Source organism: Callospermophilus lateralis, chromosome 8 (assembly GCF_048772815.1).
Source record: "Callospermophilus lateralis isolate mCalLat2 chromosome 8, mCalLat2.hap1, whole genome shotgun sequence".
Classification (NCBI taxonomy): domain Eukaryota; kingdom Metazoa; phylum Chordata; class Mammalia; order Rodentia; family Sciuridae; genus Callospermophilus; species Callospermophilus lateralis.
This window is the reverse complement of record NC_135312.1, coordinates 66,185,535-66,212,887: the sequence shown is the minus strand read 5'-3', so window position 1 is coordinate 66,212,887 and position 27,353 is coordinate 66,185,535. Positions and strand designations below refer to the sequence as shown.

The window sequence follows — 27,353 nt, the reverse complement described above, 5'->3', positions numbered from 1 at the left end:
ATACATAAGTTCCTATAAATCTAGAATCATATAACCAATCAAATGGGGTTATTATTAAATGTCAATATAATGCTGTGTGAGATCCGCAACACTAATCAACCCTTTGATTGATCCTATTCATCTTATTCTTAATAATAATTTCATTTTTCATAAATCTCAAGAAATTATCATATATTATCAAAACAATGATCAATAGATGAAGATTAAATTAGAATTCGAACAGGAAGTTAGGAAAACACATAAACTTTATTTCAATACTCTGCGAAATAATTTAGGACAAGAAATTCACCCTCTGAGCTTCATTTCTATATAAATGTTGTGATAAAAGAATTTTAGGAAAAATGAAAATAAAAGTAACCATAAATCTTATGTCTACAAATATAATGTGTCTAATTAGAATGAATATAACTATAGAATGTGAAAATAACTTCATATTTAGACTTTCGGACACTTTTCAATATGTCTAGAACTTCTCTTTATTTATTTATCAAATGCACAGAATACAGCTAGAATTTTGCCTCATTATAAAAAAGAAAAAAATTGAGTTTCTAAAATTAAATGATGAATTCATACCAAACTAAGAAGTCATTAAGTCTCAGTGTCTCTCTCTCTCTCTCTCTCTCTCTCTCTCTCTCTCATATGGGTGGGTATATAATGAATAAGGATTCTTGTGATATACTAACCTTTTTTATATTTATATTTTTTATTTTTTATTAGAGATTTATGGTCATATATAGTAGTTGGGTTCAACCAGTCAAACTCATACATGCATAGAATTCAATTTCAGTTCATGGTCCCCTAATTTTCCCTCCTGTTCTTCCTCTCACCCACATTCTTTTTCCTCTACTCTGCTAGACTTCCTTTTGGTTTTCTATGTATTTGGATTATACATAAAGGTGAAGTTTCCTGTGGATTATTTATGTATGCAGATAATGTGATTTTTTAAGAATTCATTCTGCATTACCTTCCCTTTCCATACCTCTACTCTGCCTCTCAGTCTCCTTCTTCTACATCACTGATCTTCCCTTTATCTTCATGATATCCTGTCCTTTCCTTCTCCTTTCCTTTATTTTACTCTAGCTTCTGCAGATGAAAGAAGGCATTCTACCTTTGAGTTTCTGTGTTTACCTTATTTCACTTAGCATGATGTTCTCCATTTCCAGCCATTTGCCAGCAAATGCCATAATTTCATCCTTCCTTATGGATGAGTAAAACTCCATTGTATGATATACTAACTTTGACATCTCCATTCTTTAGGATAGTTTGAAATCATTCTCTAAGTCAAAATGAAGGATGAAAGTTAAATTTGAATCTCTTATGTGTCACGTGAACTGTCCTTAGTACCATTATGGCCTATCATAATTAGAGATTTGCAGATTTTCATATATCTTCATTGATATTTTGAGAAATTTGCTTGTTAATTTCATTTTTACATCTAACTTAATATAGACTCCACTCACATGATATTTTGAAAGCTAATTTCATATATTCTTAAATATTATCTAATTTTCAACCTTTCTACAAGTAGAAATTATCAAGAATCCTCTGATACTGGCTATCAAAAATAGACTACTTCTTTATATACATTAATCCCTCACTGAGCAGGCATTCATTTAGTGTCTTCCAAACACCACTGTCTACACAGAGTAAGACAGTTACCGCCCTAACGAAACAGTTATATTTTCAAAGACAGTTCATGTAAAATGACTTTAAAGATCTTCCTGGTGACTTATATGACTGAGGATAAAGGATCAAAACATAGATAAGATCGTAGAAAGGTAATGCTTCCTATGCACCTTGCTCCCTGACCCTTTTCCAATCCCTAATTCCACCCCTGTACCCAGCTTTGCTTCCTCTATGTACCACTTATCTCTTCTCCAATAACAGTTTGCTGTTCTCAAGTACAGTTAGTAGGCCTTAACCCTAACAAGTACTTATTTCAGTTCTTAGGCACAATGGAAAGGTATTGGATGATATTTGATCGAAAGGGGGAAGGTATATCTATTATGGTTTGGAAATAAAGTGGCCCCCAAAAGCTCCTATATTAATGCAGGAATATTCAAGGCTGAAATGACTGGATGATGAGGCTGTAACCTTATGAGTCCAAACTAGTTTGAATGAATGGATTGGGTGGTAACTTTAGACAGGTATAGTATGGCTAGAGAAACGAGGTCATTGGGGGCATGCTCTGGAAGGGTGAATCTTCTCTGTGGGGTCTCTCTTTCTCGTCTTCCATGAGGTAAACATTTCTTTTGTACCTTGCCTTCTGCCATGATGCTCTGCCTCACCTTGGGCCCAGAGCAAAGTAATCTGCCCTCAGAAACAGTGAGCCAAAATAAACTTTTCCTTCTCTAAGTTGTTCTTGTTGAATATTTTGGTCACAATGAAAAGCTAATACATTGCCTCACGTTTTTTTTCTTACTGGTACATTATAATTTTACATGATAGTGGGATTATTGTGCAATATTCATACATTACATAGCATAATTTGCTCAATCCATTCCCCAGTACCTTCCATTTTTCACCCCTTCTCTTTTCTCCAATCAACTTGCTCTATTCTCCTTTGTGTTAATTTCCCTTATTGAAGAAAGAAAAATAAACAAATTTATCTCTTACATTTCTAATGACCAGGTCAAACTAACAAAATCTCATATCTTAAGATCAGTAAAAGAAGATTTACCAAGCATGACTTCTAATGTGTAGTTTATTCATGAAAGCAATTTAGAAAATTATGTTCTAATAGCAAAGGTAATGATGAAAAGTTTTAAAAAAAGAAAAACAGTATCATTTTTTGCACTACAGGCTCAGTTCATGTCTCTGAGTGAATCTACTAGTTCTTGTTTCTTTTATGTGGACGTCTTTTTTTTTTCTCCAAATGATGATTTTATATATTTTAGAAGTAATTTTACTTCAAAAGATACCTAGACTTCAAATACTAAAATGTAGAATAAAATATAGGCATTTTGAATTCTTTTGTAAGGCAGTTAACAGTAAGCTTGAAAATTGATCCCATATTTCTGATTGTAGATCTAAAAGAGAAACTTGGTATTAGGTCATATAAACTCTTTTGTTTCTTTCTTTAGAAAACCTAGGATAAGTTTTTGATCTTATGCTTAACTGTTTCATGTAAAAATTTCATTCCATTTGTATGTCCAAAGAATATTCAGGATTCAGTTCTTGGCATTTGCCATTTTCTATTCTAGAAGAGGTGGTCCTAAAATTAAGAGACAAGTCAGATTGCAAGAAGAAAATTTTGCATAAAGGATTTTAACTGCCTTTCTCCTAATCACAGGCATCTCCAAAGAATTTCTCAACCCCTGAAAAGATCCAACTCTTTGCTCTCTTCTTACCTCATCCAACACTATCCCAACATTGTTGAGACAACAATATTTTCTGTGGAAGGCAAAATGAAAACTGGGCAATGCCCACACATCAGCTGTTTTTAAACAACAGCCACATTATACAGCTGGGGACCTTGACTGCCTGATGTCCCTGGCTGCCCACTCTCACTTGATGCTTGACCTTCAATGCTGTCACAATCTTGGCTCCAGTCCCCAAAGTGCAAAAAGACCACAAGGCATGTGAGAGTTAGAATCTTTGAGTTAAAATTGGATTTAGAAAAGAACTCCAGTTTTCCCCAAAGAAAATCAAAGCATATTCCTAGTCAGTATTTGGTTTCTACTTGTTATATCACATTCTGTCTATACTAAAAAGCATTTCAGGGTCACCTGAATAGAGAGGGAAAGCTAAGTTTTCATGTGCAAAGTGACAGTGACTTTTAACTAAAAGGAAAGTGCTACCAGCTCCCTGATGAGAGAAGTTTCATGTATGCTAGGCACTGGCATGGAGGCAGGAGCTAAGATTTGGGCTGTTCGTTCTTAATGAAAAGTCAGACAGGGGCACCTTCAATACTCTCTTTCAGATCATCATCACGAGGTCAACCCCAACATTTTGCTAGTGCTTTTAGTGTTATTGATTAAATTGAGCCAGTTGCAGTGTGACACCTACATCTAGCATTAGTTATCAGATCCTTGGGAAGTGAATACAGTACACATATTTCATATCTTACACTTGTGTTTGGAATGTTTCCTTTTTGATTACTTTAGTCTCCCTGGAACCATCTTGTGAGGCCTGATTTTACCCCACACCACCTCTTCCTTTAGACTTCTTTCACAAGCCATTTTTTGCCTCTCTATCCATCCCGGTTATTTAATAGCAGCTTTCTATTATGCTCCCCACAGTCTTTTTACCTAATCCACAGAGGAAAAGTAGGAACTGATTTTCTAATTCAGCAGAGATATTTTACATTTACGAGCAAAGGCTATACACTGAAACTCAGCAAGAAAATTAAACCATGAATTCCAACCTAGGTAAGCTTGGCTTGGTTCTTTAAAGGAAATTCACAACCTTGCCTCATGTCTACCAGATAACTATTGATACCACCAGATATTCTTAAGGGTGATTGCTTTATGTTATCACCTTCCAGGTGCAAAATGACTTTATGTTATCACCTTCCAGGTGCAAAATGAACTGGGCACAAAACAAAGAGAATCTCTTGGTCTACCAAGAGATACTTGTTTAGAATAGGACCTCCATCAATGGGTCTCTGAATGAAAAGGAGCTTTCCAGTGCCTCATGTGCTCCATCATCCTTGAAATGGGATTCTCTTGTCCCCTTTAGGCTACTAGTTATGCATATTCTGAGTTATTCGAGTAGAAGGAAGTTTTCATGTTCTACTACGTTTGTTCAATTTGCAAAGTGCAACATTTGTCCAAGCCCTGGAGAAAAGGAAGGATGGGTTGTGGTGAGCATGGAGGCAGGTGGCAGATGGAAGTGAAGGGAAGAACAGAAGCAGAACAAGCCTGTTGTGAAAAGAAAGCAAATAGGGCTGCAGTGCTTGTCAGCCAGGCCAAGTCTATTCTACTTGAAGGCACTTTTTAAACAGATATTACTTTCCATCATGCAAATGAATGGAAAAATGAATTTTTTTCTACCTTGTCCATCTTTTAGTTCTCATATATTTTAAACAATATTTCATTTTGGTTTGGTTTGTTTGGTTATATTTTAATTTGGGGGCATCGGTGACATTGGTGAGGAACTGGCAAAAAGAATAAAGGTGGCTTTTGTGGGGCTACAAAGACTCCTTTTACCACATACTATACAGGGAATAACCCACTATTACTTACTTATGAGCTCTTGATGTTTTTATCCTTGGGTTTAGAAAAAATAAAAGCTAAATGAGGTTCCTTTCCTAATATTCTGATCAGAGGGTTAATTCAATGGCTATTGAATCTAAGGCTAGGCTGGAAGACAGGGATGATCTCTCAAGGTAATTCTGACCCACTTCTTGTGATTCCCTGTAATGCATGTGAGGATTTCACAGTTCTTTTCCAGTCTAGTGGGATACCGGGAGGAGGAAAGTCTGCCTTGGAAAGAAGGAGCAATAGGGCCACAGCTGACAATCCAACCCAAGACCAAGCGTTAAGTATATATTAAGCTAGAGGTTTTAAACCGTTTCTAATTCTATCATGCTACACATAATTGATAGTAAGAGTAATAACAAAAGTTTATTGTAGTTGGTAGTGGTTAGTTGGTTGTGTTTGGTAGCAATATTATACATTAACTGAGCATTTTCTGTATGCAAAGTACCATAAGTATCTTCTATGCAACAACACAGTTAATGCTCACAAGATTCCTTTGGCATAGCTATGTTAAGACTTGTCAATTCTCAGAGCTCTAGTTGCAATTTCCTCCCTTTCCTTTCTGATAAAGAAAATGTCAGTGTACAATTGAGTCTTATAGGGAAAATTCTTAAACCCACTGTAATTTATAAAAGTAAAATTCTCTCAAGCTTTAATATTTGAACTAATGGCTTGTGACTTTATGTGACTTGTGACTAATGACTTGTGATTTTAACTAATGGCTATGATACATGAGCATGTAGACACTCAAGTGGAGCACTTCATAGTACACGTGTCCATTCTTGGTTCCAGATTCATTCCCTTCCTAATTTCAAATTAAATGTCACAGACATGCATGCTTTCATAAAAGTGGAATGTAGATGAGAACTGGTAAAAGTGTGATTATCAAATATTTCTAGAAAATCAGTTTAAATTACATATCTAATAGTCGTGATATATGGGATGGGCAGGTTAGTCGCATGAGAACAGTATTAAAAACCACTTTTGTCCTTCCTTAAGTGGATAAAAAATTAAACCAATGATAACTTAGACCAATGATTTATATTGTTTTTTAACTACTCTTTGATTTTTCCCCATATGCATATCTACAAATCGTGGCAAATTGTTGAAAAAAGTAAGGTATTTATTTAAATAAACACATCTCTAAGTTTACTTAAAACTACACTATCGTTTTGATAAATGCTGATAAATGTTGTAGGGTGTTTCTAGCAGGAAAAATTGTATACAATACAATACCACAATCCATCAGAGTATGGGGTAGAATGATTGGTTTCATGATGCCTCATGGATATCACAATCAAGGATGTTCAAGTCCCTTATATAAAATAGCATAGTGTTTACAAACCAATTGTACATCCTCTCATATACTATAAATCATCTCTAGATTACTTATAATACCTAATACAATATAAATGTACCATAGTTATACTTCATTGTTTAGGGAATAATTATAATAAAGATAGTCTACGTACATGCAGTATAGAAAAACACATGATAGACAAACTACATAGTACACATTAACAACATAACATTTTTGATCTGAGGTTTATTGAATCTGAGAATGAGGAATATGTGAACATGAACGGCTGACTCTATGGTTGCAGAAAAGGCGTGGGAGATAGCAGCTCAATGAGTTTTATTTTAATTATAAAAGGTAAGAGAGAAGGAAGGAAGAAAGATGAGGATGAGGAGAAAGGAGGGAGGGAGAAAGGAATAAAGGTAGCTTTCTCATTCTAAACAAATTAAAATGCATTTACGTTAAATAGTCATTTTCTAAAAACATTAACATCTTTGTGTTACCAATTCACTGTCTTGCAGTAACTCATTAAGCCTTTAAGAGTGAATTCTCTTTATTTTCTTAAAAAAAGGGATAATCTAAATTAACATGAAATGCACATTATAGTAATTTTTCAAGAATAAATGTGGCATGGTATGTAACTTGCGGCAATGCCTTTGAAAAATACCAGAGCTAATTTGCAGACTTATAATTAAGAGAGAAACATTTGCAAAATGAAAACCCACTTTCTACTTTTTAAATTTTTGAGTCTACTTTGAAAGACTTCTTTAACATATAGGATTAGTATTAGCTATATATGCTTATTAAAGTATTTTGATGATAGATGTCTCAGAATAGTACCTTAAGAAAGTCACAAAAAATGCAAAATGCAAAATTTCATTTTAAAATTCATACACTATGCTTCTATTATAAGTGTAAAGTTCCCTTGTAGTAAATTTGACAAAGGGAACCCTTGAGTTGGCTTTCCTGAGGCAAACCCATCCACCACTCTCTCCAACCCAAGTCTCCAGGTAAAGATAACTCACTAGCTGAATCCCAAGAGTAAAAATATCAAAAGAGAGAATAAAAAAATAAAATAAAATAAAAAGTTTGCAGGCTGAGGATATAGCTCAGTTAGTAGAGTGCTTGCCTCGCATTCACAAGGCCCGGGTTCAATCCCCAGCACTGCCTACACACTCCCCCGCCCAAAAAAAAAGAAAGAAAAAAAGCCAATTTGATATGGGAAAGCAAAAAAATGGAAGGTTTCTACATCTCTGGCCAAAGGTTTATGGGTCAGAGTATTCCAGGTACAAAGTTTTTAGGAATCCCTGCCTTTAAACTCTTCCCCACACATTTTACAAACTGCATTGGTAATAAAAGAGAAGGTTAAATTTTTGAAACTTCAGAAATGAAATAAATATTGAGTTAATTTTAACCACCTAACTTCTAGTTTAAAACAATCTCAGGAGTCATCTTGAAAAGTGCATAAACCTCAATAATGAATTTTGTATCTTCATTGAACTTCAAAAAAATCATGTCTTCCTGTTGAATATGAATTTATGGTACTTCTCAGTCAATGGACATGATTTGAGTACATACTGAGTGAATGCACTGTGCTAAGTGAGAGGGTCTCTGAACTGGAGGGTCACCAATAAGAGAGAGAAGCAATCCTACATGGCAACTGCTGTCAGATATTTATGGGGATTGACCTGAGAACCCTACTTATTTCCAACCCCATATTCCATGGGGTAAAGACAATGAAAGAAGGAATCTAGGAAGGGCAGAAGGACATCAAACATGATTTTACTTTCTCTTAAATAAACAAAGGCTATTGAATGAAAGAGCAGAACAAGGCATTTAGTAAGCAGGAAGTATCATCAACACAGGATAAAAAAGCAACTGGAGGCTTTTGTTAATGGTTCAATCATGTGCATGCCTAGCACTAAATGACAAGCCACATTCATGGGATCTGTCAGATGATGCTATTTTTTAAAAAATGATTATAACTAAATATAAATTAGGTTTTGATTGCTATAGCACAGGAGAATCTGGTACCACAATTTGCCTAACACTTATATCTATTCCAATACTGGGAAACCTTTGTTCAGAAAGTACTGTATGGTGAGTCATTTGGCCTTCACTTTAAGGAAATGCAACATTTTTATTAAGTATATTTCTATTCTTCTAATAAGTTAATTAAGGAATAGCACTTAGGGCCAATGTCATTATGAAAACAGATGAAACATAGCTATTGAAAACTTGAGGCAGTCTTTGATTTTATAATAGTTTAAAGATATTTTTTAAAATTACTATGAAGCTGGGTATAGTGGTACACACCTATATCCCAGATACTCAGTAGGCTGAGGCAGGAGGATTGCAAGTTCAAGGCTAGTATGGGCAATTTAGGAAGAACATGCCTCCAAAATAACAAAATAATTATAATAATGTTTTTTTAAAGGGCTGGGGCTCTAGTTTAGTGGTAGAATATTTTGTCTATCACTTGCCAGGTCCTAGGCTCAATCCTAGCACCTTAAAAAAATTACTATGGGTACTTTATAAGTCTGATAGAACCCTATTTCCCATTTTGAGAAATAGGAACATCAAGGATTATGGTCTAATTCTCCAGCTTCAGTGCTTTTGGTAGAAGACCTAGATTTGAAACTCTGATCAAATACATGAGCTATTTTTAGCTATTATGTAAATCTAAGCAAGTCTCTATTTTATTAAGTATGGGGAACTTTTATAAAAATCTATAATCTTCTCTGTCTCTCAGTTTACTCTTCTATTAAATGATATGCTTGGAATATTGCTATCCAAGCTTTTCTGTTGAGCTATAGGAATTAGCATGCTACAGAGACAGTCTCACAGTGGCATTTTGCAGAGCTACAGGAATATCTGAAAATTTCATTCAACCAATCCCCTTTCACCATGAGATTATATGCAAAATAGTAATAAACAAGTTTTCATATATTTACTAGTTCAGACTTTGGTTCAAAGCTTCTGCACAGATCCACTGATATACTAGGTTGACAAGGGAAAATTCCTTTTCCTTATTAAAAGTAACTATAAGTAGCCTTGAACCACCACAATGTCTTCCTTCCTCTATTTTTACCCAAATTCCAAATCCAAAGTTTAGTTCTTTCTACTACACTGTGATGTAAGACCTGGTCCCAGCAACTGAACTCAAAGAGTTTGAGTGAGAATGAAAGAGAGGGGCTGGGTTGTAGCTCAGTTGGTAGCGCATTTGCCTTACATGTGTGAGGCCCTGGGTTCGAACCTCAGCACCACATAAAAACAAATAAGTAAAATGAAGGTATTGTGTCTGTTACAACTAAAAAAAAAAATTTAAAAAAAGAATGAAATACAGATGGCATGGGGAGAGTAGTGTCTCAATAAATGGAACTCTCTACTTGACCAGTCTGCAATTATTTGCTGAGAGATAGAATGAAGAAAAAGAGTGAAAAACAAGAGAGATGTAAATATGCAAAAAGAGATGCAAAAGCAAAGGGATTCAGAATTCAGAAATTGTTTCTTCAACTAAGGATCAAGACCAAATCTTTTGTATACTGGGCCAAGAACAAATTAGATGCAAAGTATAAAGAAGACAACTGGCAATTCTTCCTTCTGGATAGCAGTCAGTAGGGGAACAAAGAGTGTGTGTGTGTGGGGGGGGTATGTCTGGATTGGACTTTTCATCCATTACTGGAAACCATCATTGGACAGTGCAAGTGACAAAGCCTGCAAGCCCAACTACCAAAGTGGAACCTCCTCTACTTGGGGTAGAATAAACGAAATGGAAGAGAAGGTGAATACTGCTCATTTTTAAATTCTATGATATTATAAAAGTTTCATTCATTCCTTGCCCTAAATATCCAAATCTATTTTCCAGCATCATCATATCAGCAACTGTTCAGATCTTCATATCATTTGTCTTCTAGTAATAACACTAAAATGGAAATACAGTTAAAAAGAGTGCCTTTTCTATATTTTTTCAGGTTCCTCTCTAGGACTTCACCCTACCAGAAGCATAATCCCATGGGAATCCACAAAAGTGAGTGGCAAAAGCAGGTATGATAGGCATACTGTTCTCAGTCCTCTGTCACATGACCAAGAAGACAGTCCATGACACATTTCCTGATTAGCCACTTCCACTTCATGTCTAAAAATTCAGTCATAGTCATCAGCCACTGCTCTGTATCCAATTTGTCTTGTGTCAGAAACAGAATGCACCGCGGTCTGTTTTTGTCCATGAGTCCTCTTCATTGTGAAGACAGCCAGAAACAAAACTCAGGTTTATGTTAGGAGTGTGGATAGATCAGCGTGGCAAAATGTAACACAACTAACAGTGTAAAACTCTTGTACGGCCTAAAGAGGTTCATTTCATGAATAACACCCAAGAATGAGCATTAGCTGTAGGTATCTAGGTAAAACCAGGTTCTCTATTTCATCTTGATACACTCTGAACATTCTTCCCAAATTGTCAACTATGGTCTAGAGAAGGTCAACATTTCCTCTCCTAAGAACTCTCAGCAAAAATAGTGAGTTATTAATATAATTTCTGTAATCTCCAGCATGCCTCTACATTCTCATCATTATTTTGAGAATAAAGTTTTCTTTATGCAAGCTCTAGTCCTCTATACTAAATCTGGTATCAACTTCCTTCTTTTGTCTTTCTTAGTTGATAAATAAATGTGCTCAGAAAACTCTTAACACTAGATGAACCCTGCCCACTTCCAAAGAACATTTATTTTTTTCTTTCATGACCATTTTCTTATTTTTTTTCACTATTCTGTCCAGTTTTGCCAATAGCTCACCTTGGGTTATCACTTTTTCTTATGCCTTTTGAAGTTTCATTTTCTGATATAAAAACAAATCTATGCATAAAATGTTATTGTGGGAATTAATGAAATAATGTAAAGTACTGAGCCAAGAACATAAGACATAAAAGCTCATAATGAATGTTAATTCCTTTTTTATCTTCCTGGAAAATCACAGTAAACAATGTGATCACCTCTTAAAATGTATTTTCAATTTCTATTAGCTGGAACTCTTTCTAATTGTCATTGTTAAAAACATAGAAACTGAAGAATACTTGAGTTAAATTCTGAAATAAGAAAGCTTACTATTATTTTATTTTCTGGGACATCAGTAAAATTGATAATATATTTCACAAGAGAAAATCTGAAATTCTCAGATAGGCATTAAAATAGGAAGGTTAGAAAAGTATCAGTCGTGTGGAATGCCAGAGAATGGAAGTCCTCAGAGGTAGTGCTACACAAATTCTATGTCCCAAACTAGATTATAAAGTGAAGGAAAAAACATGCAATTCAGCTGAAGAGGCTAATCAAAGACATTTTGTCTTTTCAAAGAAAAAAAAAATTGCTTCTACAAAGTATTATTTCCAAGATCAAATCAATTTATGTGACCCAAAATATCTTAATTAAAATATGGTGAGACTTGTCAATTCAACTATTAGCAGAGATCCATAATTAAGTACTTGAAGGTCTTCACCTAGTAATAATAATATATATAATACTAAGAGTTGAAAGGTTAAACTTAATATTTAAATTGACCCTTCTGCAAGCTGTTTGGATAGTGACAAAAGGAATGTTGGTGTCTCTTCAGGGATTCCTTTGTACCCACAATTCTTTGAAAAGAAATTAATTGATAGAATTTCAAGCAGTAAATGGCAGTTTTATGTTTTAAAAACTTCAGGCAAGTTTTTTACCTCATGCATTTTGTTGTTGTTTTGTTTTTTTGAGATGCTGGGGATCAAACCCAGGGCCTGCCTGGCACATACCAGGCAAAGTGCTCTACTGTTGAGCTACATCCCAGGTCCTATCTCATGAGTTTTGCATTTCGTAATTTTGAATGGAAAGATACTTTTTAATTACTATGAAGATAGGCATGGAAGTGCATACCTATGTCCCACAGGAAAACTTGTATGTGAGTATTCATAGCAGTACAATTCACAATAGCCCCAAAGCATAAGCACCCCAAATAACTATCAACTGATAAATGTATTAACAAAATGTGGTATATTTAATACAATAGCATATTACTAAGAAATAATAAGAAATGAAATATTAATGCCTACTACAAAAAGCTTTAAAAACATTACAGTAAGATAAAGGAGCCAGAATTCATAGTGAAAATAATAATTTTTGCATCTGGGTTTACTGCTTTGTATATAAAAAGTGATCAAATTGTTTTTAAAGCTATAATGTAAATTGTATAGTTTATATTGATTAATAGTCACTGAATGAAAGAACATAATAACTCTAGAAAAATAGAGACCAACTGGATTATGGCAGGATAAAGCTAAAGAAGAGAAAACTACAAGGTCTACTGTCCAAAAAACTCTAAAAGACAATAAATACCAAATGGCTGTGAAATATTTCATTTGTTAGGGGGGGAGAGTAGCTTTTTAAAATTGTTCTGTAACACCAAAAATGCAAATGTTCAATTTAACATTGTTCTTACTCATTTTTTTATCCCTAACTTCTCTTCTCTACTAGTTTGCATAATGGAAATTTGCCTGTTTCTGCTAATAAGTTAGTAAAAATATGGACTATCTGGTTTGTATGTTGAATTGCATCCCAAACACAAAAGCTATCAGTCATTTTGAGTAACAGTTAAAAGCATAACTCAAGGAATTTGGAAGCTAAAACTTAAATGCAAAATCACTGGCAGCCTGCGTTTCTAAACAGTTTTTTGAAGCAGGCTTCCCTTGCTTATTTGAATTTTTCACTTGAGAAACAAATAAGCTTTTTCTTTAAAATACTTATTTGGGAGTGTGTGTGTGTGTGTGTGTGTGTGTGTGTGTGTGTAATGTTATCATATGATCAAATATTCAAAATAGAAAAAAAATATTATCTCAAAATGGAAAAGTAAAACCATGTAAAACAATTACAGTAGTGACCTGTGACAAAATTATGAATATATTAATGTATTTTCAAAAGTTGGCTGCACATATCACTTTTCTCTGTAATATATATCACATTTATATTTCTTCAAATCTAGCATAATCCCCACAGACATATTAGAAACTTACAAATACATTTGGAAATTTTAAATAATCAAATGAATGAATGAGGAGTATAAGTCTCTTAAAATACAATAGTCTAACATAAAAATAGCTAACATTTGTTTGATGCCATTGCTTTCTATAAAATCATCTACATAAATTCTCATTTAATCCTCCCAGTAATGTTATGAGGTATGCACTATTATTATGTCATTGTACAGATGAGTATATTAAAGCTTAAGCAAGCTATCACATTTGTCCAATGAATCTCAATTAGTAAGTAGATAAACCAAAATTCAACTCAAATAATTTTAATTTTATTTACTCTGAAATGAATACATACATCTTATGCCTATATTGCTATACAGTGATAAGCCACATTATTCAACTAACAGTAGAGTACAATATTTTATATTAATACTTTCTGTCTTGATCATTTCTAGGAAAGCACTAAGAGCTCTTAAATTTCATGATGACATAGAGAACCATTTTATCTGTCTTTTTAAACACCCAAAGGTTTGGATGCCATGTAGAAATCTGTTTTGGATTTGAGGATGAAATCCAAGTTTTAGTGTTTTCAGTATTATTTTAAGCACTTAGTTGGGGCTTTGACTCCTTCTGGCTCATATTTTATAACAGAGAACAGCAATGACTTAGAGATTTCTAGATCTCATGAACTCATGAATTTCATTAAATATTTAAAATTAGAGTTTACTCTTAATCAGCAATCAATGCTTGCACATTTAGTGGTCAGCCCTCAGGTTATAATTCACTCAAAATCATTTTGTTCCCTAAAAAAAAATCTATTATGATCTAATATAGTGTCACTCTCATCATGTCCAGAAAAAACATTCCCCACACAATTGGATCAATAACTGCTGTAGAATGTCTAGACTAAATTAATTGGGTTGGTGCCTGTTAGGTTTTAGCCATTTTATCAGGAGTCTCAAACTGGCTCCAAAAAATCGATGCTTTCTCCTGTCCACTTCTAGCATGATAGTATGTCAGAAATATTCTCTAGCATAGCCCAAGTTGAGATTCAGCTTTTATTTAAGTAATAATACACTTCATGATAGAATTAAGATAAATGGATCCAAAAGAGCATTCAAAATTTATCAATGGATCCATTTAACAAAACCAGCAAAATTGCCTGAGTTTTAGGATAACTAACATTCATGCTTTATCTGCTCCCTCGGTGTTATGGTATCTATAATTAAGGCCTCAGTCATTTGTCATCACTATTAATAATAAAAGATGACCACACAGAAACTTTCATGAATTTAATGCAACTTTGTTTTAAAACCTTTCTAAAAATCACTATTCCAAAGTCCTAGGAGTATGCAGTGATAGGGATGATTTTTTTTTTTCAGTCTTCTGCATGGTATGATTTCTAAATTTTTTCTCTAAAAGTAAATAAGACTTTATTATAAAATTAAAAAATAAAAATAAAAATATTACCTCAAAATGGAAAAATACAACCATATAGAATGTTTACAGTAGTGGCCTGTGAGTCACAGAATTATAGATATATTAATGTATTTTCATAAGTTGACCATATACATCACTTTTCTGTGTGTATGTGTTTTTCAGAAACAACAAAAATCGCCTTTTGTTTTTAAATCTGTTGTGAATAAAATACATTTCTATATAAGTGCAAACACTTGTAGCCAATGATTTCTGGAGAAAGTTTTATTCATGGTAAACTAGTTATGGGATTTAATTTCAATTTTCTTTTAAAAAAAATCACAGGATACTAAGAATATAATGTTTGATTTATTTTAAATATGAAATAGCTATATTTTGAGAAAAGCAGCTAATATATTGCCAGGGAACCTTGGTTAAGCACTGGAAAGTCATTGTTTACAATCAGATACTGTCCCTAGAGAGGAGAACCTAGAGGCATTTTGTCTTGGCTCAAAAAAGAAAATAAGAAAAGTGGAGGTGAAACTTTCTAGGTCCTCACACTTGCACAGGTTGTTGAATATTTGGAAGGCAAGGTTCAATCTGAATAAAAACATAAAAATAAGCTAGGCGCGGTGGTGCATGCCTGTAATCAGCATGGGAGGTTGAGTCAGGAGGATCACAACAAGTTCAAAGCCAATCTCAACAAAAGCAAGGCCCTAAGCAACTCAGTGAGAACCTGTCTCTAAATAAAATATAAAATAGGGCTGGGGATGTGGTTCAGTGGTTGAGTGCCCCTGAGTTCAATCCCTGGTACAAAAGAAAAAGAACATAAAAATATCAATATTAAGTTCAAGTGATTAAGTCTGTAATACACTAAATCAGATATATACATATTTATGCATATATATATATATATATATATATATATATATATATACACACACATATACATATTTTTCTTGGAGAGATGAAAATTGAAGTTATTAATGGAAGAAAAACCTAATTGAGAAAACTATATCATTAACTCAGGTTTAAACTAGGAAACATTTATCCTAATTCTTTTCAAGATTAACATAGTTGTGCAGCTTGTCTGGAAATAGCTTCCCATTGCCTGCAAGGGAATGCAGTAACTGCTCTGCATACAGATCCTATCTATTATGACCCCACTGATTTCTCTAATGACATTTCTTGCCATTTTTCCACCCTTTCGTTATGGAACACTCTATCAATAGATATCTATTATACAACTCTATATCTTCCCCCAGCTCTGAATTCCTTTTCCCAATTTATCCACCTGGAAAACCTCCACCAATCTCCAACACCCCAGGTAGGAGTCATCTTTTACCTTGTGCACCTTTTCCCAACCCTGCCAGATGAGCACCACTCATTCCTTGGTGTTAATTACATTGGGTTTTCACAGCATTTAACATTTCCATAGTACTCAATTGTGATTATAATTTTGCTTATATATTTTCCTCAGCAGGTGAGCATTTTTCATAATAAAGATAATGACACAGTTTGATTTTCTTTATTGAGTTTAGGAGAAACTCACTGACAGTTTTCCATAAGTAAGTTAAGATCCTTATTCTCGGACAAGAGAGAAACACATTTCAGGGGTTTTATGTGCCTATTTTAGTAAATGCCTTGTAAGAGAGAAGAAAACAAAAGGAGGTTATGTTTACTGTACATTTCTAGCTGTTTAGGAATGCTTAAAAGAGTGAATTTTTTTTTCATTTCTTTAATAATGCTTGTTTGTTCCAATATTATTGAAGTATCCTTCATGAAAACATACAAAGGCCCAGGGCATCCTTGTGTTAGAAGCACTGAAGATGAACATAACCAAGATATACTTCTTACTAAAAGTCAGTCTAAAGAAAAGTTGAATCTCACTGGGAGGGCAAAAGGCAAAACCGAAGGAACACTGTATCAGGAGCAGGGAACTGTGATTCTAGTTCTCATCTGCCATTCATCAGCAATAGCCCTTTGGCTGTTAACAGACAAATACAAATAGATATCATCTTTTTCCAGCTATAACATTTTTCAAGAAGGTCTACTCTTTTTGGTGTTTAATTACAAGGTGTAGTGAGAAAAGGGCACCTTGTTCTTTATCATACAATACTCAGAATAAGATTGTGAGTTATTATCCTGAACACAAGATATCCAGATATTATTTTTAACAAAATCATTTTACCAAACTCAGTGAAAGGGATCAAGTTAATGTGAAAAACATAGAACATGGGGAATCAGAGTGGAGACGGATATGGAGGAGCTCACCAAATAAAATAGAAATATGAATAAGATTCCGTGTCCAATCCCATGGACTCTCATTCTGGCATGGTATGAGGTGGACTGAGTTGTTCCACCTGAATGGGTACGATTTTAAGTAACATCACAGACACTACTTTGCCTTTGATCTCTATGTGATCTTGATCGTGTCACTTCATAAGCTCTAAGCCACAATGTGTTGATCTGTTAAAATAATCCTGGTATTCCTCACAGGTTTGCTATGTCAAGTAAAATAACAGATGCAGAAATGTGCTCTCACTGTCATAATATTAATGTGGGACCAGCTTATTAAGTTACATTCCTCTGGCCATATGAACTCAGATGTATCCAGACAAAATCAAGGCCCCATCATCTTTCGCACTTTGGATTATGAATCACACCTAAGCCTTGACTTCTTAGGGCTAAATGGGATTAATGACATCTACCTCAGACCATTATTTTGAGTATTTCAAAAGAAAATGTGTGTAAATAGCCTTGGTGGATGTTCAAAAATGAGTAGGAACCACAAAAAAAAAAAAAAGAGAGAATTATTTGGGTTTATAGTTGTACTTTCTTTGCTATTTTTATGTAATTCAATTAAAGGAATGAGAACCTTGTGAAATTATAATGCCTCAGGAATTTAAAATACTAAAGCAGAGTCTTGATCCAAATTCCTAATTAAGTTCTTGAACTTTAACACAAGAGGAAATAGCCTCAAGAACATACTGTCAGGGATGTTTACATAAACTAATCTACAATGTCTCTTCTCTGATTTATACATCCCACAGATGTAGATGAGGGGAAATCGCAGGGTGATGCCTCAGCTCACATCCATCAATTAATGAGCAATGATCACAGCTGAAACCCTCTGCTGTAGCTACAAAATGCAGTTTGGAGATTTTTCTTCTGCCACTGGAGACTTGAGATTTGTGGTTGAGAAAATAAGGAAATAAAAGACTGCTAAGGAACCACAAAGCAACACAGAAATGATTCCCGGAGGAGTATATTATATGTGTTGGTTTAGTACCATATCCATATTTTATAAGAGTTAAGGTGGAGCGATGCCTCTGAGAATTCTTCTTGAAGATGTCTCAGCAATTACTAAAAGTCAGTCGGGTTTACAGTTTGCCTTCAAGTCTGTCCTTTTAACTTATTCCCCCCCAAAAGAAAGATGTTTGGGCTACAAAGTGTATCTTCTAGTAGATGTGCATTAAATATCTCTCATGAAGTTAGCGTGCCTGAGGGACTCAGGTATTCTTTTCCAGCTTAGTAAAAAGGAAATTAACATTAGACAAGTATAATCTGCTTGTTGGCCTCAATTAGCAAGTTCATCGGCTCCACATTAAAGCAAACAATGGTGAAGAAGCCTGAAGGATAGCTAGAAAATGAAGGAATTTGAGTTGGCTTTAGTCTCCATCAGTTTCTAGTAAATCCCACTTGTTCTTGGCTTTCTTAGGCCTGCAATGTTTTTTATTTTTTCCTACTTACCAGGGGCTTGGTTTCATCTTCATCTTTGAAATAAAAGAGCTGATCTCCCTTGAGCACAAACCAGCGGGTATGCCAGGTCTTGACAAAGCCTCCTTGCTTCCTCAGCCACCCACACTTTCTGGCGTTTTGCCGCCCTTGGCCTTGTTGGGGGTTCTCCGTGGAGTCATTGTTCTCCTCCATGATCAAGCTGATGGACTTTCCTGTTTGAGAAACACAATGAAAGGGAAAGACTAAGGTGCTGTGCTATATTCAATTCTAGGAAGGAAGGAAGGAAGGAAGGAAGGAAGGAAGGAAGGAAGGAAGGAAGGAAGGAAGGAAGGGAGGGAGGGAGGGAGGGAGGAAGACCTGACAACAACATGCCCAGAGGCATCTTGGAGAGAGCTTGCTATGCTTCCCTGCCTCCTTAAATGAGTTTGGCTGCTGAATGAGGAGAACCTCTTTTTCCTGAGTAGAATTAAGAATGGGAAAGTTCTAGAGGTAATGTGTAAAGAAGCAATTTATGAAAATGACCAACAAAAACATAATTCTCAAGATGAGGGCCTGTGTATCTGGTGCATGCTGACGGGGCCTGCCTGTGCGGGCCTGGGATTACCTGAGCAAGCTCTAGCTCCACATGTGTTAATGTTTAAAGAGATTTTTTTAAAAAAAAAAAAAAAAAAAAAAACCTCATTGGAAGACATTTGGTTTGCATATGTGAACATTTCTCAAGATGTATCCTCTCGAGAGTTTCTCTGGCTGGTTGGAAATTAGTGCAGCCAAAGAAGTATGGGAGAAAACAAAAAACAAAAACCCTGCCTGGTCAGTTGTCCTTCCTTTACCCCACTCTCCCCGTCAGCCTTCAGGAATGAGTGGGTGCCCCTGCCCATGACATAGGGAAGAATATTCTAACGTGATATGTGAAGAAGTGCAAGGCTGAATACTGTATACATAGCAAGAGAAGAAGCTAGTTATAGGGAAAATATTAATCAACAGTTAGAAAACTGAACTACCATAGGAGGACTGGTGGAGGTGAGCTGACAGGAAGATCCAGGGATGTGTGGTTAGGAATTAAGACAGATTTTCCTGCCTCGAAGGCTTCCTCCAAATTCTTGTGAAGGTTTATTTCTAAACATTTATTCAGGAAGTGAGACATGCACTCTCTCTCTTAGGTCTTCTTTTTTTTTTTTTTTTTTTTTTGTGTGTGTGTGTGTGTGTCCTGGTAATGGAGATTGAACCCAGGAATGCTCTACCACTGAACTATACACCCAGCCCTTTTTATTTGGAAACAAGTTCTCAGTAAGTTGCCCAGGTTGGCATCCAACTTTCAATCCTTCTGACTCAGTCTCCTGAAATGCTGGGATTACAGCTGTGGACCCCTGTGCCCAGCTCACCCTTGTGTCCCTGACAAGGATACAGTGACACAGTAAACTAATAAAACAGAATATTGTTGTTTGGAAATATTCACAAACAAAACCCCTATTTTATTATTTCTGATGGATTCCAGGAGACAAGCTACCTTTTTGACGGTTCTTTATTGTTACCATTTTTTAACCAATTTGTGTGTTCACAATCTTGGTGATAAACTTCATGCATTTTGTCGTCAGCCCTTGGTTATTAATGTTTTTTTCCTTGAAGGGGCAGGTTAAACCTTCTGATATTGGTCATAGCGTTTTTGAATGTAATCATGCCATTCCAGATTCAGCCATGAGGCAGAACTTTGGTTTAATTATTTTTTATTTTGATAATTTCACCCATCTTCTCAGTAGCTTTGCCTCCTCCTCTGGCACACATTCCAAACTATCTCCTTCCTTGCCTTCAAAATCTTCTGTTCTCTGAACTCCTTTGAAACTTCAAGTAGGACACTGGACTGTTGTCTGTCTTATTGATATCTATTTTTATCCTTTTTTATACTAAAATGCTCTTCTAATTAACACCCCTTATTTCTACAAAATATCATGAAATTCTCTGCTATATGGGGCATTCCCATGGCAGTACCACTGACTGCAGGAAACAGCCTGTCCTCCTGTGTGTGCTGGTATGTTTGCAGATTGGATCATGCCTGATGTTTTAAGTTTGTTATGCCCTTAGGGCAAGAACTTTCATCTCTTTTCATTCACAGTACTTGACCTAGTATAAAGAGCCAAGAAAATTCTGCTCTAAATGAACAATAAATGGTGTAATATAATTTAGATAATAAGCTTGTTTATTTAGACCACCCTAAATAATCTTCTTTTTTCTTCTCCTGGTATTTAAATTATTCAAATCTGTACAATGCATTTCCTCACTACTTATTCTTGACCAAACATCATAATTTATAAAAATTAAATAGGGCCGCAAAACAAATATTTTAATACACACACACACACACACACACACACACACAAACACACACACACACATCTCTATACATGCACATCTAGTATGTATTACGGAAAAACAAACTTTTGGGGGCCTCTTTTTTTTTCCCTTTCCTCTCAATTTCATGGTTTATATTAGGTTTAAAAAGTTCACTCAAAAATAATTCAAAGTAATTAGCAACTTACTATCAATCATATAGAAACACAAATGGCCAATTTCCCTTTTGTCTACTATTAATGCCATAGTGAAGAAAATATGTGTACATTAGAATATGGTTTATGATTTTGCATGTTTCTGTTATTAATAAATCTGGTTGGAGTCAATAAAGCGTTCCTCATTGAAATCCTGGCTAAGCTACTTGTATTTTCATGACTTTATAATACATCAGAAAGTATTTTAATAATGCTAATTATAATGATTCATTAAAACAAATGAAAATAGATTAATCACATTGCTAAAGAAAATTAATGCCATAACTAGCTCTGGATGAATAAATTTAACTTTTACAAAAATAACCATGATTTTTATAGAGAATTCATGATATTTCTGGAGAAATTAAATGGTTCAAATTTTACCCTTCATCTTTAAAATAAGGATAATGAACTAGATCGATTGTAACTTCATGGTCTCTTCTAGCACTCTGAAATCTTTCTCTGAAATCCCACAACTGTAGGAACACTAGGTATCCCCCATATTTGTCTGGTGTATGGTGAATTTCAATCTATGTTTGATGAACTAATCAATTTTACAATAGGTTTAATGCCAATCTAAAAGCAAACACGATCTCTTTCTGAAACAAGATCTACCAAACTTGATCTTAGAAAATGAGACTGTGATACTGCCAGTTGCAAAAAAGAAAAAAAAAGTGATAAGTTGAATCTTGATGCTCCCTTACCTTGAATATCATAATCTATACATCCAAAATACAGCACCTCCAAAATGTCACAAATCTCTTCACTTGGCTTCATCTCCATTGCCACCCTATGGCACCATTTAACTGTTTAAGAAGACAATTCTAATATCCTTTCAAGTGGTCTCTCTATTTCTGTACTTAACCACAAACACAAACATACAGGTACATGCTCACACGTATTTCCTTCTTCAAAGTGCAGCCAAAATAAGGTTTTAAAAATTCAGATGAGATAATGACTCTCTACATTTAAAATTTTTATTGCTTTCCCATTGTACTTATTTCAAAATCCAGAGTCTGGAAGGCTCTGAATCATCTGGAGCTTGTTTACTTCTCTAACCTAATTTTATACCACCTCCTCCCTGCTCCTCCACTCCCCACACACATACATGCTTAACCACACTAGACTGCTTTCAGTTATGGAGAGACCCAAGCTGCTTTATGCTTTGATGCCTGATATTTGCTGATCTCTAGCCATAAACCACTATCTTGGGCTTTTTGAATGGTCTACCCCTTTCCATTAAAGTCTCAGCCTAAAATCTACCTTCTCCAGTAGGCCTTCATTAGTCACTCTGTGAATTAGTTCATCTCTCATTATTTTCTGTCCTGAATTGTATCCTCTGTTTTCCTCACACTTCCCTAAATTTCAAGTTCTTTAGCTGTTTATTTTGTATTTTTAAATTTTTAATTTTTTGTCTATCACCCCATCAGAAGACCATAAGCTTCACAAGTCAAGGACATGGTTTTTCACACTATAGTATCACCAGAACTTTTAATAGTGTTTCCTTGATACTCAGTACACATCTACTCAATCAACACATGAAACTAGATAACAACCATAATAGAATTCCTAAAAGGACATTTTTGAGGTTTCTTTCTAATATTATTAAATGCCTTTAAAAAAACTGTGTACTTTAATAAATGGGACTTTTTTTCTCCTCTGACATAGATTTCAGTTAGCATATAAAGTGTTCTTAAATACAATGTTAAAGTTATCAGACTTGGATAAACCTGAAATTGTCCTTTACAAAAAAAAAATAATAATTTTCAAACTTGTAGACTTTTTAGCCTTGTTAGTAAATGTATATACTCAATTTGGTTTAGCACTAAAACAAGTACCATTTATTCACTTAAAATCTCAGAGAATGATTCAACTGAATCTATACCAGGAAAATTCTCTCACTGTAGTCAGGGCATGGCAGCTGAGTAGTAGATGAGATTACAAAACAGAATTACCTTCTTCATTACCAAATGAACATAACAGTGACAATATAATAAAGACGTAAATGAGTGGCTACTCCAAAATGAAACAAAAATGAAATTGAGGAATTAATTTGTGTGGTCACATCACTCTGAATAAAAAGCCTTAATTTGGGCTATTATACCATGCCATGGCTTAGAAAGTTCCCATCATTTGATGGGCTTGTAGCTTTGAATTATTTTTAAATGGTGGAAACCAGTTCCTGCATCTACTCATATAGTTCCTTTTTTTTTTTTTTTTTTGGCAACCAGAGACTAGAAATGCAACAGCATTGCATATACAATCAAAATAAAATATATGCTCCTAACAGAATCTTCTCACCTCAAAAGGCACACACTTCATTTCAACAAAGAATATTGTTGAATATTATAGGTCAGATGAATATAAATAAAATGCCTGACATCAAAGAGTTGCAAAACATTTAAATTTATATAGATTCAACTACACATGGTCAACAAACAGAATAGATTAAGAAACAAAGGGAACTAGAGCAGAAGAGAAGAAAGAGAGCAACTGAACTAGCAAAAGCAACTACACTTCGATGACTCCAAGCCACTCAATGAATGTATGCCCCCACAGTAGTGCCAAATGGAAGAAGTGCATCTGCAGACCTCCATCAGTGTCAATTCCCTGGCATCTGGAAGGATGAACATCTCACTGTGCAAATGTAGCCTTAGAGTTTGGGTGCACATGATTTTATGCCTCATGGCTCCTCAACACCAATTACTCAAGTTGTTCAATGTAAGAACAGTAATCTGTTTTTTGCTGGGGAAGAAAACAAAAACAAGCAATATTGGTAGAATATTGTGATTTATGAGAGATTTATAGGACTGGAGTAATTTGGGTCACATCCTATAGTCACCTTCTGTGACAGCATTAGAATCCATTAGAATCAAACTTCTTTGTAAGATATGATTCCTCTGTATGCACTGTTAAACTACAGTCAATATTCTTCTGAATTCTCTTTCTTATTAAACAAATAAACACTTTGTTTTCTAGCTGTTGCTAACATGATGGTTTTCAAACATTCTATTGGCTGTATTCCTCAATGCTAGTATATATCTTTTCTATCTAGAAGGATTCACATTATGAACACAAAGAATAAGACAGCACATGCATGCACATATATGTGTATATACATGCAGATATATGGTAGGTGTGGGTCTACATGCATTGTGTGTGTTCTCCCTAGAAAACAAAATCCTTAAAGGCAAAATATTTGCTGATATTTTTTATCATCTTTAAAATATTAAGTGCCATGGCACTGGAAAGCATGTAAGTATATGTCTACAGATCCTGATATTCTTTCACGAAGCAAAGAACACAAAACAACTTCACCACACAGTGTTCATTAAGCAAGCTGCTTGTGCTAGTAATACAGTCAATCTGTGAAATTAAGGGTTATTTTTATTCTTTCCTAAAACATTTCTCCAACAACTGTAATGGTACATCAAATTTAGAACATCAAATTATTTTAGTATTCTAAATATTTAAATAATTTCAGGATAAAGTAACACTAGTAGTATTTTTCTCATCTGAGTCAGTCACCCCGTGCTTGACATACAACAGCCATTCTTCTACTTCAGCTCAGCTATGGATGTTGAATGTGAATGGTGAATCCTACCAAACCTCTCTCCATTTTCTAACTTCATCTGAATTGCCCTGGATGCCCCCATCCTCACTTCCTAACCCTATCTAAGGCAGAAGTTGGTGCCCTATGTGGAACTCTTTCCTGATACTATGGACTGAATGATTTTGTCCCCACCCCCAATTTATTAGTTGAAATCCTAATCGCCAATGTAATGACATTTTGAAGTGAGGCTTTGGGGAGGCAATTAGCATTAGAAGTCATGAGGGTAGAGCCCTGATCTGATGAGATTAATGCCCTTAAAAGAAGAGATACAAGAACGTGCTTACTCTTTCTCTGTGTCTGTGAAAATAAGAGGACTTTCAAGCACACAGTGAAATAGTGACCACCTGTACCAACCAAGAGAAGAGGCTTCAGAATGAAATGTTCCCTGCCAGAACTTTGACTTTGGACTTCAGCCTCCAGAACTGTTAAAAATTTGTTTCTAGAAGTGTGGTGATTCCTCAGAAAACTTGGAATGGAATCACCTTTTGATCCAGTTATCCCACTCGTTAGTTTATACCCAAAGGACTTAAAATCAGCATACTATAGTGACACAGCCACATCAATATTCATAGCAGCTCAATTCTCAATAGCTAAGCTATGGAACCCACATAGATGCCCTATGTGGTATATATACACAATGGAATATCAGCCAAAAACAGGATTGAAATTATGGTATTTTCTGAATGTTTTCTTTGATATAAGGAGGTTGATTCATATTGAGATAGGGAGAGGGAGCATGGGAGGAATAGACTAACTTTAGATAGGGCAGAGGGGTTGAGGAGAAGGGAGGGAGCATGGGATTATTAATGATGGTGAAATGTGATGATCATTATTATCCAAAGTATAGGTATGAAGACATGAATTGGTGTGAATATACTATGTATACAACCAGAGATATGAAAAATTGTGTTCTATATGTATAATAAGAATTGTAATGCATTCTGCTGTTGTATTTAAATTAAAAAAAATTGCAAAAAAGAAAAAGAAATTATGTCATTTTCTAGTAAATGGATGGCACTGAAATCTATCATGCTAAGTGAAGTAAGCCAATCCCAGAAAACCGAAGGCCAAATATTCTCTCTGATATACAGATGCTGACTCACAATAGGCAGTGGGGAGGGAGGTGTGGAGGTTCACTGGATTGGACAAGGGAAAATGGGGGAAAATGTAGGGGGATGGAAATGGGAAAAACAGTAGAATCAAACATAGCTTTCCTATGTTCATATATGAATACACAACCAGCATAACTTCACATCATGTACAATCACAAGAATGGGAAGTTATACTCTATGTATATATGATATATCAAAATACATTCTACTGTCACGTATAACTAAAAACAAAAAAAAATACAAAAAATAAGAAAAGAAAAATTAAGAAATAAATAAGTTTCTATTAGTTAAGCCACCCAGTCTATAGACTCCTATAGAGCAGAATGACCACCCCATCAGAAGGTTTCTATGTTAACTGATCAGGACTCACAGCCTAGACTCTTTTTCTTGGACACTGACTTTACTAAAGGGGAGTTTTTTGGGAAACTCTCTGTCACCTACTTCTTCCAAAATCCTTAGCCAAGGACTAACTGGAAAAGGGGTACAAAAGGTAGTCAGGATCCTTGAATTATGAAAGACTAAATCTGTGCTACAATTTGTGCTCCAGAGTTATTCCACTAGATTAGGCCAAAGCTAGTTTACACTTCACTTTATTTCCCCATCTATGCTAATTCCCTCATTTCCATTCTTCTGAGAGCTTCCTAGTAAATTACTTGAACAATTCTCCCTCACGCTCCTGAGGGTACTGGCCTTCGATGATGATTCCAAGTTGCAGGTGCCTCCAATTTTAGTACCCTCACTTTCCTTCCTAATGGTAATAGTTCAACATTGAGCTTAATGACATTTCTTTCTTACCAAATATGACAAGACTAACCGTTGCCTTCAAGTTTCTATCCATTTTCCAAGTCCCAATAAAGCCACCCCTGATACTCAGCTTCTCAGGTGTGGGTAAGCCAAGAATAAGTAGAGTAAATTTGTCAATACAATCTCCTAGCTTATGGAAGGCTGAAAGCAAAAGTGTAGCAGGACCATGCAACAAGGCAGAACAAGTATGAATGAGAGAAATGCAAATGAATGATGAAAGTGGAGGTGGAGACAGAATAGGTGAGAGTAAGGGAAAAATAGTTCCATCATGAAAGTCTATACCTCTATGTTCTGTCGTGAGTCAGATATTAAATAATGTATGCTTTGATTTGAATTTGCTTTGATTGTGTCACTCAAAGTTTCATGTGCTAGAATCTTGGTCTCCAGTGTGGTGGTGTTAGGAGGTAGTAGAACCTTTGAGAGGTAAGTCCTAGTGGGAGGTAATTAGACCATTGGGAATGTCACCTATGGAAAAAAATTCACAAACGTCTCCAGAGACCTTGAAATTCCTACAAGAGCAAGTGGTTGTAAAAAAATCAAACCTGGCTCCTGAATCTCCTTGGATTGTAATGTCTTTTGCTCTCTTCTGCTCCCACCAATGTTATGTTGTTTACTACAAAGTTCTCACCTGAGGC

At 35.0% G+C, this 27,353-nt stretch overlaps 1 protein-coding gene across 1 annotated transcript in view; it reads right to left on the bottom strand.

Moving 5' to 3' along the window:
* The window catches only part of Arhgap24 (Rho GTPase activating protein 24), a 462,423-nt gene that overhangs the window by 363,200 nt on the left and 71,870 nt on the right, over window positions 1–27,353 (bottom strand). The window contains exon 2 of the mRNA XM_076864253.2: window positions 18,662–18,861. Coding sequence (XP_076720368.1) covers window positions 18,662–18,841 — 180 coding nt within the window. The 5' untranslated portion in view covers window positions 18,842–18,861. The remainder of the gene's footprint in view (window positions 1–18,661; window positions 18,862–27,353) is intronic.